General features: G+C 34.5%; 1 protein-coding gene and 1 long non-coding RNA gene across 2 annotated transcripts in view; one reads left to right on the top strand and one right to left on the bottom strand.

The window, feature by feature from the left end:
* LOC125646693 (serine/threonine-protein kinase 38-like) overlaps nucleotides 1–19,894 on the top strand; it is a 36,415-nt gene that overhangs the window by 10,101 nt on the left and 6,420 nt on the right. The window contains exons 3-7 of the mRNA XM_048873198.2: nucleotides 8,225–8,276; nucleotides 9,885–10,007; nucleotides 12,800–12,883; nucleotides 15,448–15,571; nucleotides 16,046–16,200. Coding sequence (XP_048729155.1) covers nucleotides 8,225–8,276; nucleotides 9,885–10,007; nucleotides 12,800–12,883; nucleotides 15,448–15,571; nucleotides 16,046–16,200 — 538 coding nt within the window. The remainder of the gene's footprint in view (nucleotides 1–8,224; nucleotides 8,277–9,884; nucleotides 10,008–12,799; nucleotides 12,884–15,447; nucleotides 15,572–16,045; nucleotides 16,201–19,894) is intronic.
* LOC130046820 (uncharacterized) lies at nucleotides 5,456–12,216 on the bottom strand. The gene is made up of 2 exons (XR_008795830.1): nucleotides 11,373–12,216; nucleotides 5,456–7,442 (listed from the first exon to the last, which is right to left on the bottom strand). It is a non-coding gene; the product is annotated as an uncharacterized LOC130046820 (long non-coding RNA).

Here is a 19,894-nt window from a genome sequence, read left to right as displayed (position 1 = left end):
CTCTAATACAGGTGACTCTCGATGGCTCAAACTTCGACCTTTCAAAGTTCTTGATCTCTTGAAATGAAATCATGGTCCGATATTTTATTTCCATTTGGACCTTACCTGAATAGTGGTGAAAGTGTTTGGATAGTGGTGATTGTGTTGGGATAGTATGGATAGTGTTGAATTTGAATGTGTTTGGATAGTGCATGGTGAATGTGGTTGGATAGCATGGATAGTGGTTTATGTGCTTGGAAAGTGATGAATGTGTTGGGCTAGCTTGGTCATGTTTACATTGGTGACACTTCACCAGGGGTTCATTTTGGGGTGGATAGGTAATTGTTTAATTGGTCTGTTTTAACCCTACAGGTGTGCTATGTTTTTGTTGTATATTAAATATAAATGAAATTTACAACTAGTTTGGACTTGATGATGAGACAATAATTTTGCCCTTGATACATTGTTATTTATATGAATTAATGTGTACTTTATGTAAAGGGACTGGAAAATGTAATGATTGTGCACTGTGTAGTTGTACCCCCGCCCCCGCAACAAAGTTGTGAGGTGGGGTATACTGGAATCGGGTTGTCTGTCTGTCCGTCTGTAGACACAATGGTTTCCAGGCTAGCGTTGTTCATTCCACCTACAGGTCAAAAGGTCAAAGATCAAGCACACTAGACATCAAAGTAGCAATATGGTTTCCAGGTTCTAAAGCATTATCCTTTTCACATACAGTCACCATATCATACATATGGACTACCCATGGGATGAAGATGTTCCCTTTTGATTTTAGGGTCAAAGGTCAAGTGCACTGGACATCGAAGTAGCAATATGGTTTCCAAGCTCTAAAGCGTTATCCTTTCCACCCACAGTCACCATATCATACATATGGACTACCCATGAAATGAAGATGTTCCCTATCGATTTTGGGGTCAAAATGTCAAAGGTCAAGTGCATTGCTAGAGAAGAGACTAACCAAGGTTTTGTCTTGCCCTTTCTTTTTTACACTCAGGAAAGACGTAATTTATACCTATTAACAATACCCTTTGGGAGATTGGGGTAAGCGGGGAATATTCTTAGTGAGCATTGCTGACAGTACCTCTTGTTAGTGACTGAAACTTCGTTATGTATGAGATAATTATACCAGGGGTCGAAATTAACTTTTTCTACCACAGGCTAATTTTAGCCTGTGGGTAAAAAATCCACAGGCTAAAATGAAAACCTACAAGCTAAAATAAAAATAATGAAGCAGTGCTCTTTTTTCATGTTTTTTAAAATCAATTACATGAATTTTCCCCATCATTATTCATTACTGAGCCTTGTGGGTCAACAGGCATCGTTTGGACAAGACACTAACTTACGTAAGTCATGTTTAGGTCTCTTGATTATCGCACCTCTAATCCACAACCTGTTTACCGCAAGTCCAATTTCATGCCACATTAGAGTTGTCACTAGTGATTTTTCAAAGCGCATCCGGGACTCATGGTTTTATAAGCACCACGATCATGAGCCCCATGGACTTTTTTGATAATCGTCTACGCGGTGAGCAGTGCACTCGTGCCATCACTACAACCCGACCTCAATATGACAATAAATTAATTTAGATAGGACATTATCATGATTCGAAACTGATAAAAATAACTACCGGAAGACATGGTGAAACATAGACTCTGACTTTTTTTTCTTCTTAGATAAATGAATAACAAAAACCTCATACTTAGAATTCAATTTAATCACCCCTATAGGTGAACAGGACTCGTGGCATATGTATTTTTCATCATAATGCGATGTCCGACCTCTAAAGCATTTATTTGACTCCGAGTTTCTTAAAACTCGTAAAAGAAAAATCCGGATAGAAACGGTTGTTGAAATCGATCGTTCATGTAAGCGTTTGTATGATTCAGAGTGCAAGTTTAAGAAAAGCGAATGGCGCATTGCCGTATTAAACGGATACGATACGATCATAGTTTGTAAATCACCACTCGCTAAAATTTTCGAGTGCCCACTATTTTTACTCGCTATTTTTCAAATGTACTCGCATTTTGCGAGTATTTCTCGCTAATTTCGAGCCCTGTTATACCCCCCGAACGAAGTTCTGGGGGGTATATAGGAATCACTCTGTCTGTCTGTCCGTCTGTCTGTCTGTGCAGATTCGTGTCTGGGCCATAACTTCTTTGTTCTTTGACTTAGGCATACCATATTTGGCACACAGGTAGATCACCAAGAGACGATGTGTTGAGTACCTTCATGACCTCTATATGACCTTGACCCTTGACCTCAAGGTCAAAATTAAAGGTTTTTTGCAATGGGTTTGTGTCCGGGCCATAACTTCTTTGTTCTTTGACATAGGCATACCATATTTGACACATGAGTGTATCACCATGAGACAATGTGTCATGTACCTTCATGACCCCCACATGACCTTGACCTCAAGGTCAAAATTAAAGGTTTTTACAATGGATTCGTGTCAGGGCCATGACTTCTTTGTTCTTTGACATAGGCATATCATATTTGACACATGAATGTATCACCATGAGACGATGTGTCGAGTACCTTCATGACCTCTATATGACCTTGAACTTTGACCTCAAGGTCAAAATTGATTATAGGGTTTTGACATAGTCATACCATAAGACATGGGTGTATCACCATGAGACTACAGTACACGACACGAGTTTTATGCGTGTTCCACGCAACGCGGTGGAACAAATTTGCCCCAAACACGGTGGACCTTTAAAATTGTCGGCACCTTTAAAGTCCTATTTTTCCGCGCGAGCTAGACATTGAAGTCCACGGAGGATCTCCGTGGATGTCACCTGTACCTCCGTCGATGCCACCGTGTACCTCCGTGTGATAAAACAAAGAAATAGTTTCCGAATTGATTCACCCCAAAAACCTTTTCACTTAGCCAGCATGCATGCCCCCACCCCATTACTTATTTAGAAATTAGCTATCAATCATTCAATTCTTGTAATTGTTGTTTAATGATACGTTGGTGTTTTCGGTACATATCCGTATGTAGACTTCCCTGCAGACGTTCACACCTTTTTATGAAACGCCCAAATTTTCGACATCCTGTATATAAACACCTGTGTTATTCCTACCACTCGTCGGTACATTGTTTCACGGCACGTGCAGCACAATTTCACCAAATAAAAGAAGGGTCATGAACAACGACAATCACATGCCAGTAATTTCAATTTGATAAATAGCAGTTCAAAGAAATGTGTACCATAAGCAATGGTTTATTTTTACGTAAAGTTTTCATTGTAATTAGGAATATGTGATTAAGGTCAGCTATATACAAGTACATGTTTACATTGGAGATGAATTTCATTATGTACTGAACTGTGAAGCAATGTGAGCAAAGAATCAAATTTTTATCACCTAAACAAATAAATATTAAGAATATCTTTACTTTTAAACAAACTTTTAGAAAACTCCGTCCTTTCATTAAGAAAATAATAAAATAAAATGTGCTCCCCTACCTAGAATGCCAATACTTCACATTAATAATAACATGTTTTTTAAAGTTAGTTTTTTTCCTAACTTGATAAATATATTTTTGTATACCATTGCATAATGGTGATGAGATCCAACAAATTGAATTGAGTACATGTAGTCTTGAAATGTCACAAAGTATAGAGTTGACAACCATTGAAATAAAAATGCAGACGTTTTCTCGTTTATTCAGTGACTCACAAACTTACGCGTCTTCTAAATGAAAGTTGTAAAACAAACGTACTAGGTATTGGTCAATTATAACATAATACGGAGGTAAAATTCATCTCATCTCCGCTAGCAATGGGTTTTCAGTCAACTTTGCCTTCGTGGACGAAAAATCTCGGCTAGCGAAGATGGAAAAAAAGAAGCCTCAGTCTATAGATAGTCCGCTTGCATTAACATGTATTATGAAGGTGAAATCGAAGAATTATCCAGTAAATCCAATGATTTTGCAGTACATATAGCATGTATTTATTTTATTTTTGACTTAGAGGGAGATAGACAGCTAAGCACGTAACATCGTTTTAGGAAAGGGGGGGGGGGGCTCATTCATTAGTCCTAACCCGGACCAGCCGAAAAATTTAACATGTAAAGAAAACAAAATGGGAAATAAAAAACAATATCAGATTGAAAGGGGATGGGTAATTAATCAGAAAGAAATTGTACTTTCAAGATTTATATTGAACGTATTAAACTTCCCGTATATGCATACATTCATGAATATTATAATCAATGATTACCAATTCTTGCTCTCTCTCTCTCTCTCTCTCTTGCTTTCATTATCTAATGCATCTAAAGATTAAATTAAAGATTTTAATAATCGATAGCGTATATGAATAAAAGCAAATAATCGTTAAGTCATTTCTGTTTATATTGATATTAGTCTTTTTTCATGAACTAGTTGCATTTGACACCGAGGATTTACATCCTTAAATATTGATTATAGGCACGTCGAATCGGAGAGGGTGTAATTTGAAAACTTGAAAGTTAAGGATTTAGCCTTGTAGCTTGTAGCGACCTACCCACTGCACGATTTAAGAAATTGAAGTCGGAAGGGGGAATTGAAACAGTTTAAGACTACTACCCCTACCCCCCCCCCCCCCCCACCCCCACCCCACCCCACACACACACACTCCCAATTTAAGATTATTTAAGCACCATTTTTGTTGTTATTTTATTGCTTGTCAAGAAATTTACACAACTTAACCGGCAATATACCCCTTCTGATACATTGAAAAATATGAGTAATGTTAGCACGGGGCTCTATAAAGTTCAATCTGCAGTTTGGTCATACTTCGTCATTCAATAACTTATTCAAAATTTAAAAAAAAAAAATGTTTGTCGGGTTAGCGGTACTATGATGTATGACTATAACAATGACCTGTGTATAACTTGTACATTCCATGCAAATTCGAAGGGGTTTTCGCCTCAGTAGAACAATGGGGGTCAGCTAATCCGTGTATTTGAAAGAAGTGCTTAGCTTCTTGCGGAAAGTGTGAAATATATTGGGTCGGCACAAAATACCCGTGATCTTAGACTAGATCTGATATCGCGCCGACCGAATATATTTCGCACTTTTCTTAAGAAGTCAAAACCCAAACTAGCTAACCGTAATTTAGTTATACTGTGACAAAGACCCTAGGAATTTACATGGTATATACTTATTATACAAAAATCATTGCATTATCCAGACACTCCCGATGAACATTTTCTTTTTTTTATGAAAACCTCTATCAAAGTACATTGAACACAAGTCTCGGTCAAATGTAATTAACTCGGGATTTTAAAAATAAATCATTTGATGGTTTGTATTTTTGCTTCTATCAATTATGTAATAAATTAATTCCAATTTGTTAACTATCGACAATGCTCTAATTTCTATACTGGATCAAGTTATATTTGTCAAGATGCATATTAACAAAATATGATGGAAGTAATTATGTTAAACAGCGCATTTGTCAGAGAGAGAGAGAGAGATAGAGAGAGCACATCGGTAATTATTAAACATCCCTATCACATGTTGTACATGTATGTTTTTCATTTACTGAATATACTAATTCGCATTCAAAACAGGAATTGCCTGTAAGTACGCATTATTTAAACAGAGAATTCAAGAATATTTTAATGAAGAAAGAAGACTATTAAAGAAAAAATTTCAAAACCAGGTTTTCTTAAAAACATAATATATAGTGTTTGGTATCGTTGGAATTGGCTCAAAATGCTGAAAAACAATATAAGTATCAGGAGGGAAAATATTGACATTTTTTTCTTTTCTTAAAATTCCACCCTTATCTTGATTATTTGGCCTGCGGCACATTTTCACATTTCCCGCAAGGCGCCCGTGGCCAGAACAAAGCTCTTAGCAGCTGTGTGTATTCGCAAATAACACACACCGTGGAACACGGAGGACACGGTGTATCTCCGTGGTCTTTCCACGGTGGGGTGTATAAAACTCGTGTCGTGTACTGTATGTGTCATGTACATTCATGACCTCTTTATGACCTTGACCTTTGATCTCAAGGTCAAAATTATAGGTTTATGCCATGGATTTGTGTTTGGACTATATCTTCCATTTTCTTCTACAAAGGCATACCATATTTTGACACTCAGGAAAGAGGTAATTTATACCTATTAACAACACCCTTTGGGAAATTGGGGTATTCTTAGTGAGCATTGCTCACAGTACATCTTGTTTTCTAGTAAATATGTACATGTACTTCTGTTTTAACATGAAAAAAGAACACAAACTTTAGAAAACATATTTATCTAAGCAAGATAAAGTTCTTTGTTGTTAAAATCAAGTCAATTACCATAAAATATGAAGGACAATACGTCAAAAGAGTGCCAAGCTGTAAATATGCAATCCAGTTATTATAAAATCTAAACGATAATGGTTGGACCTTTAATTTCCAGATTTGACTCAACTTTTGATCTCCAGAACTCTCGATCCTTTGAAGTTTTATTAAGGTCCTTGAACTTCGAGTTATTGAGAGTCACTTGTATTGTAATTTAATACTTAAAAGTCTTCATGAAATGCTTCTCCTTATTAGAAAAGCACAAATCAAATTAATATAACTTGAATTAAGGGATACAAATTTACATAAGGCTGAGATTTCAAGTCCTGATCTAAAATATACTTGGTTGAAGATGAAAAAATTGCCACTTGTCAGCCTTATCCTACATTTATCTCAGTGCAAAAATAATGGCATTGCAAAACAAATACTCAGTGATTTCTCAGTAAATTTTGTTGTATGAATATAGTACATGTACTTCAACCAAAGGAAAAGAGTACTTTGAATTATCTTGTTTATATTAAAGACACCCATAATAATCAATTTCTTGGGAAAAAACTAATTGAAAGTTTGTTTTATCTTCTACATAAAAGTTCAAACTCATCTAGGAATGTATAATTATAAAGAAAGAATAAAAATTGTTGAAAAAAGTTAACTTTGATCATATGTTTTAAATTTTACAATTTATCATTTTTAGCATATTCAGAAAGTTGACACTATAAAACAATTTGTCAGTAAAATACTATAACAGTTAAATATTAAAATCTATTATTTTAATAAATAGGAGACAGTTGACCACATGTAAGATTGTCAGAAAGAACAGTTCACATTGATGAAATCGCGCTGTAAGATACACATGTAAGATTGTCAGGAAGAACAGTTCACATTGATGAAATCACGCTGTAAGATACCAACGTAAAAACTGAAAAACATCTTCCTGTCAATAAACAATATACATGTAAGTTGAATGGGAACATACAAAATAGATAACAAAACACTTCATGTAAACTACATCTATAATCTAGTTTTGTAAAATATAATCTAGTTGGCAGCAGGTGGGGTCCAAGTTCATCAGTGTAGAGGAATGAATTATTCACTTCTAGAATCTACCCCACCAACCAAAACTTATCCTTAGGTCAGATGATTCCATATAGAGTCCCATACCTGTTGATACAATTTCTTGTCAGCAATCTTTGTTAATTTCTTTTGGTCATAGACTGCATATTAGAATCACAATCTCCTATGAATACTTTATAACTGCAAATTCAATAGCAAAAAATCAATTGTTTGATTAAGACAATAAGGGTATGCTTGCGCAATGTGAAGTCAAACAGCTGTTTAAGCATAATATATGTAGTTGGAATTGAATGATCATTTGCTCAAGGGTCATGTAATTGATTACAATTGATTAAATCTGTGCGAATGTTTAACTGTTTATTGTGCTGATTTGATATTCGGTATATTCTGTAGAGATTGTAAAGAGATGACAAGACTTTGAAAAGCTGTATATGCTCAGTTCTTGTATGTTGAAATATTTAATGTAAAAAAATTTACAGTTTATTTTAATATAAGATTAGGTTGTAACTGTAGTAAATCTATTATTGAAGTCTCAATTTTATGCAGTTCCTTCATATAAAATGACCCTACCTATTATTTATTTGAAGTTTGCCAAGTTCAGAATATGTAGCCTTTCTGCTGTATTGATGAATAAATGCATACAGAATTAAATCAGTAAAATGAACAAAAAGCTTTTGAAAAACTCAATGCCTCTTAGGCCATTTACCCATCTGAGAATTTAGGGGAGGAACAACTTTGTGACAGAAATAATTATGATATTGTTGAAACAAGTGGCAGTTGCCACGAAATCTCATTATATGTGAATAATTATCTCCACCTATGATGCTATGATTAAATGCTGAGTTGTTTGGTGTTTCTTTTGTTCCCAGATACCGCCTGTTGGAGCAGTCCATGGACACTGATGGCCTCTCAGAAGAACAGGTAAAAAAAAATTATGAAAAATTGTCACCACGTGGGACTCGTATGTCATCATTTATGTGTAGATACTAAGAGTGTGTTGTTCTTGGCACACTACAGTGTTTTGTTTAGAGCCGGCTTTGAGTGGTGACAGATCTGCAACATATTTGTTTTGGGTAGGTGTGTGCCTTGTGGTGACATCTGTGGAACTGAAACAGAATACTTTTGTGAAAAGATAGTCAATAAACACAAATAGTGTGTATATTGACACGAAGGATGCCTGATGGGAGGGTAATTGTGGGAGCACTGACTTCAATTTGCATCAAGGTCATTTAAAGTAAAGGTCCTGATCTTTCATGTTGACAATTATTAATCTCTTGGGGTTCAATGATTTCAGATACTGGAAAAGTAGACATATTTAAGATAATTTCAGTATAGTGGCATAGGTTTGCTAGGACACCATTTTTTAATGATAAAACTTTGGGAGTAATCAGTGTTAATTGTGAGCAATACTATTTTGATATTTGAAGCAAGTGACAAACAAGGAAGGGCCTATTTGAAATGAGATTAAGTATTATATATGGTTACTTTGTTAACCAGAAATCTGCTGTTACTACTTCAAAATGCATGTTTATACCAGACAACAACTTTTTATGTCCCATTATGAACAGTTCACTGCAAATCGATGACTCATATTTTTTTCAAAGATACAGGAATTTAATGAAAAGAAATGGCTACCAAATCCTTTGTAATTAATTGACTACTTGGTGATCTTAGTGTTAGTTTTATCATTGTAACCTTATGATGTATTTTGATGAGATGACAACATTGAATCAATAAGAGGGAGACTTCAGGACTAAGGAGACATGTGGTTGCATGATCAGGCCATGTGAAATGACTGATGTTTACGTTCATATCCTGTTCATGTTCATTGTTGCAAAGAAAAATGTCTATGACATCATGTTTAGTTTGTGTTTATCAATAATGTTGATGAAAATCTTTCAATTTTTCGGATTTTTTTATTAAACAGAGAGGTTTTATAACTTTTATATTGTACTTACTTTGTAGTTACTAATTTTGAGTATATACATGTGCCTAAAGAAGTAACAGAACTTTGCAACAATGAACTATCAGTACTACCACTGTAATAACACTCCAGTATTTGTACATGTACATTAGTGCAAGAGTTTATATGAAGTACAAAAAACCAATTTACTGCCAAATCTTGTTCCAAACTGAGGTCAAAGTTTGAGGGTGTAAGAGAATCAATATTACTGCCAGATCATGTACTTGTATGTACGTAGAATAATATCCAATATAGATACAAGATATAGGGCTCGCGACGGGTGTGACCGGTCGACAGGATGCCTACTCCTCCTAGGCACCTGATCCCACCTCTGGTGTGTGCAGGGGTCCGTGTTTGCCCAACTCTCTATTTTGTATTGTTTATAGGAGTTATGAGATTGATCACTGTTGTCTTCACCTTTCATACATATATATTTTTTTGTACATGTACATTAAGGGCCTCATATTCTGATTTTTTAAAGAAAAAATGTTCATGTAATTTAACAATGTGTAGCAATAGACAGTGTATCAGCATTTTAATGCAGTATTTTTAAAATATGTTTGTAGAAGTTGGAGAGAAGACAGCAACATGCTACCAAAGAAACAGAGTTCCTCAGGTTAAAGAGGTCAAGGTTGGGGGTAGAGGATTTTGAACCAATCAAAGCCATAGGCAGAGGGGCCTTTGGAGAGGTGAGTAGGTCAAACGAAATTTATACATGTTTTAAAGTTATTTCTAAATCATTAGATTAAACTGCATGTTTTTAATGTCTATTATCTTTAGTATTCACATCTGCTGCAATGGACTTGGCAAAAATTTTAAAACAAAGTATTAAGCATAGTTACAAACTATTCTCGAAAATTGAAAGTGCATCACAATGGAATATTGTGATGATGGAGAAATGTATTATTGCATGAAAGCTGTAAATTGGATATAATTACAATGAAAGAGGATACAGACAAAGGGAAAATATTTAAGACTTATTTATCATGAACACCAAAGACAGGGTCTATTATAAAAACTTATACAATATTCACAATTTATTCCCTGCTGATAGGATGTATATCTTTCAGTAAAAACCAATGCATGCATGCTTCAGTTGAACCTGTGTAGTTATACAACTATCTCTGTTACACTTCAACTCATTTATGTCACTACATATCAAGCTTTTATTATTCTGGTTAACAAGATTTATATTTATTTTCATTTAGCCTGAAGTGTGTCTTATTCCTAGTTATTTTAAAGTCTGCCGTCTGTGAAGTGACATCAGATGAAATTGTCCAGCTTTCTGGTCTGTAGATATGTAAAATTTGCAGTAGTTTCATTCGGTTGTTCTAAGGTTGACCAAAAAAAAATCATGTTTAAAATGTTATGTAATCAAAGGTAATGCAGGAAGTTTGCTTTTAAAGGGGTACATGCTTACAGGAACACATGCATCAAAGACATGCACACAAGTTGATTAGCATGCATCAAGGACATGCACACAGGCTAATTATTACATGCATCAAGAGCATTCAGTGCCATTCACACAGGTTAATTAACATATTTATCAAGGACATGCACACAGGTTGATTAACACATGCATCAAGGACATGCATATTGGTAAACACCAACACTTGCCTCAAATTGAAGGAAACATTACCTAAATTTTGTTTCATTGTTCAGCTGAAATCATCGATTTATATGACACGACTTAAAAGTTGTTGGTAACATGTGTAAGAAATTTGAGGGAATTTTGATGAATATTCCTAAATACTGCATTAACTGAACAACATGATGAGTTACTGGTACTGGCAAATAAATCATTGAATATTGGGTGTAACATCCTGGACATTTGAGAGGTTTAGTGTAGTTTGGTCCTTGAATGAAAAAAGTGTGGGAATTGATAAGCTTGACCATGATGCTGCCACAAATTTGGTCAATGAACTTTATGGGGATAACATAGTGTCTATACTAAGCACATTGTAGTGGGTAGCTGGTACTGTAAGAGGTTGTAAGGATGCCCTCTATGAAGGGAAGACATACTTATCAGAACAAGCTAATATGCTGCAATTTACTTTAATCATTGTTTGATAATCGTCTGCATCATGAGTCACATCTTCCTGTATTGGCCAGGCTGTGTAAATCTCTGCAGACACTTCTTGACTAATGTAAATACAAAAGCATGACTGATACAAACGTGTTTTACTACAGGAACAATAGGAAGGGCTGTAGACATTTCATTTTAGGACACAGGAACTTGTATGAATGAAGAGAAGTCTAGATCTTTGAAAATGCTAGCATGTCTTATTGATTTCACAAAAGTTTTCATTTGGATGCATTGAAAGGTTTTGCTGTCAAATTTTGATAAGGCAATTTGGTTTTGTTTAAACTGCATAAAAGGAAAATGTTAGAGAGTATGAATTTAGGTGTATCAGAACAGAATTATATGGGTAGAAATCCTACCCTGACATAAAAGTTTATTAGCTTCCTTGATATTTATGGCAGGTAATTGCCCTCATAATGCTTTCATTATTGGCTCAGCCCTTGATTTCACCTTCTCTCTGTCACCATCAATATTTGTTCACTCTTCTCCGAAGTCTTTGAATGTATTTTACTTGAACTCTGACATTTTGTAGCATTTTTCTTTTGGTCAACAAACAATGTTTAAGTATATCTTTTCCCCTTTGTACATTTTATTGAGTATCTAGTTTCATCTATTTTAAAAATCATAGAGGTGTACAAGCGTGTAATGGAATAATGTGTTGAATTTTTAAAAAGAATTTACACTGGCTTTTGCATTTTATGTTGAAGAAAATCGGATACTTAAACCAACTGCAAACAAACACAAACTGGGGCAGTACAATACTGCCTAATCATATTTCCTATCGCTCTTTCCTAGCAACATTTTGTAAGAAAATCTAAAAATATCTCCAAAGCACAAGGTCAGTTTACTTTGGACCTGCAATCTAATTTTTTTTTTGAGGGGGGGGGAGGGACCTTGAGAAGTTTACCAAACTTGTATTGGTGATTACTGAATGTCATCTTATTGTGTGTGGTTTTATTTAAAGGAAGCAAAGGGAGAAGAAAATAAACCTGCCTATGCAAATTTTTAAATACTGATTGTTCACAAGTTCAGGATATAGGAGGCATCAATTTGTTATCCAGCAACACGTGCATGCATTAGTAAAGCATATTTAGATAAGGAAAGTTATGACAAGGTCCCAAATAAGATCAGCTACATACCTGGCATCCCAAGGTGAAGTTAATTAGAAATATAACAGACCTATACAGCCATGCAGAGAATTATGATCATGATCTAGCAGTTAAATAACAATTTCTAGAAAATCACCACAGGCATAACCAAAGTTGAGTTAGGTTATGATTACTGTGAAGAGTTTTGTATATTTATGTAATTTAATATCTACATTGAACATGAACTAAGTAATACTTGTTACTTTCTCCAGTATGTGTGATAATTGATTGACTTTTTGTGATCATCAAGGTGCGGCTTGTTCAGAAGAAGGACACAGGCCATGTCTATGCCATGAAGATTCTCAGAAAAGCAGACATGGTAGAGAAAGACCAGGTACCCATTTAGTTTGTAAATGATATGCTTCATCTTCAGCATAGCTTGCTAAATAAGAACTTAACAAATCCGAAGTTCCGTTGAAGATATTTTCATAAATCAAGTAGAGTTATCTCTCCAAGTGTCATCGTATCGCCTACCCACGAAATTATGTCCCTACAAACCAGCAAAATTTTGCTTACCCACGAACATTGGCCCCCAAGAATTAAATTGATTCCACAGTATTGGTTTGCACCTGTTGGTCAGTAGACCAGGTGTTGTATGCTCAATGTCTTAAGAACTCTTTGCTTGACATACATCAGACATCTTATACTGGTCTCCCCTAAAGAGTGGATAATTTTATTGAAATTGAGGTCAAGGTCAAGAGAATATATTGATTGTCTGCATACACTGGTTTGGTCTAAGGAGTAGATGTCCCCTATTGATGTTGAAGTCACAAGGTCAAGGGTCCAACTGGAACAGTTAAGACATTTTCTGTTCAACATCTTGAGAACCTTTTGCTTGACAGACATCAAACTTGGTTCACTAGTTCAACCTAAAAAGTAGATGGCCCCTATTGACCTATTACAACTTAAATACCAAGGGTCAAACTACTCTGAACATATGAAAATAGTGTCTGCTCAATAACTTGTGAACGCTTGCATGACAGACATAACCTTGTACACTAGTACCCCCTAAAGAGATGACCCCCATTGGTCAAAATGTCTAACAGTATTATGACTCCTTTTCATTTTAAATCTCACAAGGTCATAAATCAATTCACTCTGGATATAAAATTCAACCTTTTTAAGTTCTTCCTCTCTTGATAACAAAGCTACATGTGAAGCACACATATTACTCACCCAACACGAATGATCCTGTTACTATATCCCCTCTCACAATGAATTGTGAGGGGATGATAAATGTATTGTGTAAGTATTGCTATAGCAATATGCATTCCCTGCTGGTCCCAAGTTGTTTGCGTAATATTCTGTCAAGACATTTGACTTCAAAATCTATAGGGGACTTCTATTCCTGAGGGGAAACTTTATTAAGAACACATTTTATGTTATACTCCTGCTGAACAGGAAAAGTGTCATAGATTTGATAGCCCCTGGTGCTAGTGATACTTTTAACTGATACTCAGGTGACTGATAGTTCCTGTGGGCCTCTTGTTTGCCTTGTGTTAGGAAAAAGTGGTTTTCAGTGCAAGTAATGTATGGATATTGATAGAGAAATTTGGATTGAAATGCACCTTTTAGTAAAGAAATGGATGGAAACCAGAAAAATGTTATTGCTGTCTCCTCCCACCCCACCCTTTCATTTGCTGTCATGGAAGCCATTTCAAACTCAAATTAATATTAGGTTTCTATTTCACATATCCTAACCATTTTCATGAACTTAGGTGGGTGGTGTTGTATTTTTAGCGAAAAAGAGAGAGAGAGAAGTTGAAAATATTACTGTGGTATAACAAGAATGGCTAACAATCGGTATGAAATATGTCAGACATCATTTAACCCAATGACAGGTTGTATTGGCAAACTTGATCGTTAAAATGACCATAGTATTTGTGAAATGCTGCCTTTATCCAGACTATTGAAACCCTGGTGACATTGACTTGTATGAAGGAGTGATACAAGCTCTCAATTATTTTAGACGAATTTTTTAAATTATTTTTTCTGGAATTATCAGTCTGGAAATTTTCCAACAAATCATATAGAATAATTGAGATCCCGCTTTCGATGCCGAAATCATGCTTCATACAAGTTGTTTAAATGAGCCATTAGATAAAATTTTAGTGTAATGAGCCACCATAAAAGCATTATATAAGTACCTTATTTAAAGTAGGGTTTTATAAATATACTGTGCATTATACAGTTAGACTCCCTTGGGACACACTCGACCTGGGTCATTACAAAGTTATCATGAGACCATAAACATCGATTCTTTAAAATGAAAATTTAGCAAAACGATCCATGGCACAATGTCTCATATACTACCATTTGTTAATATTTGATGGTTCATCATTATGTCATTGTGTATGGCCTGAACATGAAGTGGGACAGACAAATGGTGTTGACTATCTATCCCACAAACTGTCTTGTCTGGTTAGGTTAAGGTACATGTATTTATACATTTGACTTGCTTAGCATCATCTCTTTAAACACACATGTTCATCTCAGAAACACTAATAGTATTCACAAACTCTTAAAATACAGTAATTTTGTTCTTCATTATGTCATATCTGATACCGTGATAATGTCATGTTAGTAATACATATAAAACAATGGTACATGTATATTAAAAGGGCTATGGAAAAAAGATGAGATAATAGAGAAAATAAAAGTATTGAATGAAGTTCATTTAAACTTTAACCATGTTAAATTTGGTACTTCGTGACTTTAGTCCTTTAAAATGGGGCTTATATGCAAAATTATAGTAAATATAATAAGAAGTTGGCATGAGGTAGTAAATTGAAACAACAGAAGAGAATTTCAGTCCCTCAGTGAATGTAAATATGTCGGTAAAGACACAAAGTACAGTAGGTAGAAGATAATGTTACAGTGGTTTTACTCTGTTTACAGATTGCCCATGTGCGAGCAGAAAGAGACATTCTTGTAGAGGCTGACCATCAGTGGGTGGTCAAAATGTATTATTCCTTCCAAGATCAGCAAAATCTTTACCTCATCATGGAGTTTTTACCAGGAGGTAAATTCAGATTTCTTGTTTGTTTAAAGTCAAATACTATTTATCTTTTGTAATCTTCAAACTGAAAGGAACAAGTGGCAGAAATTTTTAATATATTTATGCCCTCCTAAGTAGAAGTGGGACATATATATTATATTTATTGCTCGGCAATAGATAGAGATTATTTCAGGTCCAATGTCAAGATCCTTTCTAGCATGCATACAGCTTTTATTTGACCATTAACTAGAAAGTCCTCTATCTGATAGTCTTTAGTTGTTGACCATGACTAGTAGATGACTCCTACTAACTAAGTTTTAGTCTACACAAGGATTTCGATGTGGTTATAAAAAATTATTGTTGCATACCTAAAATTAAGAGGGAAATTTGTGTTCAGATCCAAGTGTAGGGGATAGGTGTACTGAAAAATTGAAATAAAGTAAGTCATATTAATTATTTTCTGTATTTAACGAAGTTCTAACATGTTGACAATCTCAGGTGATATGATGACACTGCTGATGAAGAAAGACACACTAACAGAGGAACAGACTCAGTTTTATATATCAGAGACTGTGTTAGCCATAGACTCTATACACAAACTCGGCTTTATCCATAGGGACATTAAACCAGACAACTTACTGCTAGATGCCAAGGTGAGTGTAATTCTTTGCATTTGTACCCCCCCCCCCCTCCTAAGTTTACTTTGGGATCCAAGTGGGAAGTAAATCTAGCCACAGAGAAGCAAGGAGTTCCATGACCCATTTTATGTCTTAAAAACTTTCACTTCATGAAATATGACGATGTGAAAGGGATTAACTTTGGAACCTCTTAAAATATGAAATACATTTTTAATGTGTATGTGTTTCCTGTTCAAATTGTACATGCATGTATTTTGTGTCGAAATGATTCAGGTTAACTGAAATTATTACAAGGTTAGGGTCAATAATCTACCAAGAATTTTTTTTTATATATACCGTATACTTATAAAAATTGTACTATGAAATAGGGGTAGTTCATTAGGTTATAATAAATGGTGTGCACCCGTTGCTGGCATTCTAAGGCTTTATTACATACCTTGTTATGGCTTTGCAACATCTATACACAGATGCATTATACTGTTAAATCTTCATTAGCAAAACTTTAAAAAATCATGAAATGGCATTTTTATATTGCATCCTACACCAGCACTAAGTTATTTACATCAGCCCTTGAGCTTCACAGGTTTCAGGTTGATATAAAGTGATCTCCATCTAATATAGGATGTGATATAAGAAGCCAAAGCAGTAGAATCTGATCTTTTTCATTTTACACAGAGTTAGTATCATTGTCAGTTTATTCGAAATATCGAGATTGTCTGTACAATTTTGTCTAAAATGAATCCTGGACTTGTGGTTTTTGAAAACTTTGAGTCATAGAAAATTTTAATGAGTCTCAATAAGTTTGAAGGGTTTAGATGTTTAAAAGCCTATACAAACCTTGCTTGTGTCAGTACATATATGCTAATTAATTATATTTCATAATTAAAGATTAATCAATGCTCAAATTATGTAAAACTACATTCATGAACTTCTCCATTGAAATGACTGCATTTGGATCTATAGAAAATTTCTTGGATTTATTTTTTTCTTTTCTTAAAGTTTTGCTTGAGTCTGTAGGACTTTTTTTGTTGTTGTAATTTTGCTGCATTGAGGTCGCAGATTCTTGCATTGCTGAGAACCCTAAACTATTTATGTAATTGTACTAGAAAGTCTCATCTCTGCAGTTAAAAATTTAAAAGGAAGTTTGATAGTGATGGAGACTTCATATTGTGAAGCTTTAGGGTCTGTTTTATGATGTGAAGCCTATGTAAAGCTATAAATAGCTGATAAGTATGTATACAAATATGAGGAAACTGATAGCAGTAACGAAATTACAATAGGTGCAGTTTATCCTATCAATTGCACTTGAAAGTAGGATTTCTCAAAGGTGTCCAAATATTTTTGCGGGATCATAAAGTATTAATCTAGAGAAATGGCCATTAATAAGAATAACAGGGCTATTTGTCAAACTGATACATGGAGGATAAACCAACTTTTATATACATGTAAGATATATTTGCAAGATGTATTATCAACTTTGAGTCATGGATATTTATCTTTGTGAACCTGCAGACATTCATTTTACTTGCTTGCTTGGTTTGTGTGTCAATCAAATTCGAGTGACGAAAGGACTTACGAGAAACTTGCTGTGTACATTCACTTATTCAGTATTGAGCATTTGTCCCACACACGCACACCCTGCATGTAAACAAATTATTTTGCACCTTACTCTATACAAAAGTTATCTAAATGGAAATAACTTGGGTGCATCTTGAAACTTGTCTATTGAAAATAAAGGATTCAAAATAGATGTGTGAAATTATTTTCCAAATTCTATGTTAAACTTATCAAATATCCATTGATGCACAGCGCAGCAACAATGTAGTATGATCTTTATAAGGCACATAGCACAAAGCTGACCATTTGGAATGTAGATATGATATTCAATATGCAAGTTTCAAGGTAAGAGCTCTTCTGTGTAGGATGCTACTCGAAAGCCAAAGTGGAACAGAGTGCACCTTATATAGTCAGTTAGGAAGATGTGTAAAGCAGGTTCTGTTTAAAGATTTAAATGTATAGGGAAATATAAAATACTATTGAAAAAAATGTTTAACTGAAATGAAAACATAGCTGCAATAATGTAGCCCTCTCTGATTTTTTTTTTGGGGGGGGGGGGGGTTTGAGAAGCCTAAAAAAATCAGATAAGGCTTGGTATGTAGCAGCAATGAATTACGTGTATCAATTAGAGGTCTCTAATCGGACATTACTCAAATGTGTAATTTTCCTATTCAAAATACAGGGTTCATTGTATATGTAAAATCACTTTCCATATTCTTTTTAATGATATCAAATATACTAGCATCACAAAGAAAACTTGAAATCTGAATCCAGGCTAAAGGCAAACTATATCTATAAATATAATGAGTGAACTACCAGTGCTTCAAGAATGCTACTCCTGATTCTGTTTCTGTGACTTTCACTTTTAAGTTTCTGGAATGATGTGATCTATATAGGTAATATTAATTAGTATTATTACAGATCTTTCAGATGGTGTTTTTAAAAATGATTTTGGAAAAGTTATGTTCAAAACAAATATAACTTTTACTATTAATGACATTTCAAGAATGACCAGCTTCTAGGTGGGCTATCATGGAAATCAACATCAAGTGAATAATACATAAGAACTACTCACAGTCACATTAAACATACAGTAGTATTGGAGCTGATCTAAGATTTTGAATGGTCATGAAACACACTGAACAGGATAGGATTATTTGATCACTGAAACTAATAGTTGGTTTATGATACATGTACATGCAGGCATCTTCACATTGTATGCTTTCTAGTTTGATCAAATCGTACTGGACCAGCAACAACAAAAATCCATTTCCTGTAAGAAATTGAAAAACTGAATTCATACAAGGCTCTTTTTTTGTGAGAAAGGTGACCAATTTTGCCCACTGACCACTGGTTTCAATTCTGTGATTAAAGGTTTTGTATAGGTACATGCATTTGATATTGGTTTTAGATATTATATTTATAAACTGATGAGAATGTAAAGTATAATATGAAAATATTTGTAAAACTGAGTCATATTTCTGAAAGTTTCAACATGTTCACCCTCCACTATTTTCCCTAAGATAAAATATTGGGTGCAAATATTATTTAGATTCATCTTTTTGTCTATCTGTACTTTTATCTTTAGCTATAGGTATTTAGACATTGGGTTCATCTTTTAGTCTATCTGTACTTTTATCTTTAGCTATAGGTATTTAGACATTGGGTTCATCTTTCTGTCTATCTGTACTTTTATCTTTAGCTATAGGTATTTAGACATTGGGTTCATCTTTTTGTCTATCTGTACTTTTATCTTTAGCTATAGGTATTTAGACATTGGGTTCATCTTTTTGTCTATCTGTACTTTTATCTTTAGCTATAGGTATTTAGACATTGGGTACATATATGGTGAATTGAAAGGTCAGGGTCAAAGCTTAATACCAGATAAGGGTGATATACCAAGGTCATAGGTAACATTTCGCAACAACTAGGGGCATGTTGTTTCACTTACACATCTTGTTCATTTTTCCAGTTGGTTTTTATGCTTATTCTGCCTCTTACTGAGTTTGAACACTTACTTTAAGTTCACATTTACAGTAAACAGTTATTCCAAATGGAAGTAGAATATTCAAAGAAAATTATGACAATTGAATTATGCAGACTGATGGTATGCTTAAAAGTCTGTTTTTCTTCTTGCAGAGAGTATTGTGTA

This window comes from Ostrea edulis, chromosome 6 (assembly GCF_947568905.1).
Source record: "Ostrea edulis chromosome 6, xbOstEdul1.1, whole genome shotgun sequence".
NCBI lineage: Eukaryota > Metazoa > Mollusca > Bivalvia > Ostreida > Ostreidae > Ostrea > Ostrea edulis.
This window is presented reverse-complemented; position numbering and strand designations above follow the sequence as displayed.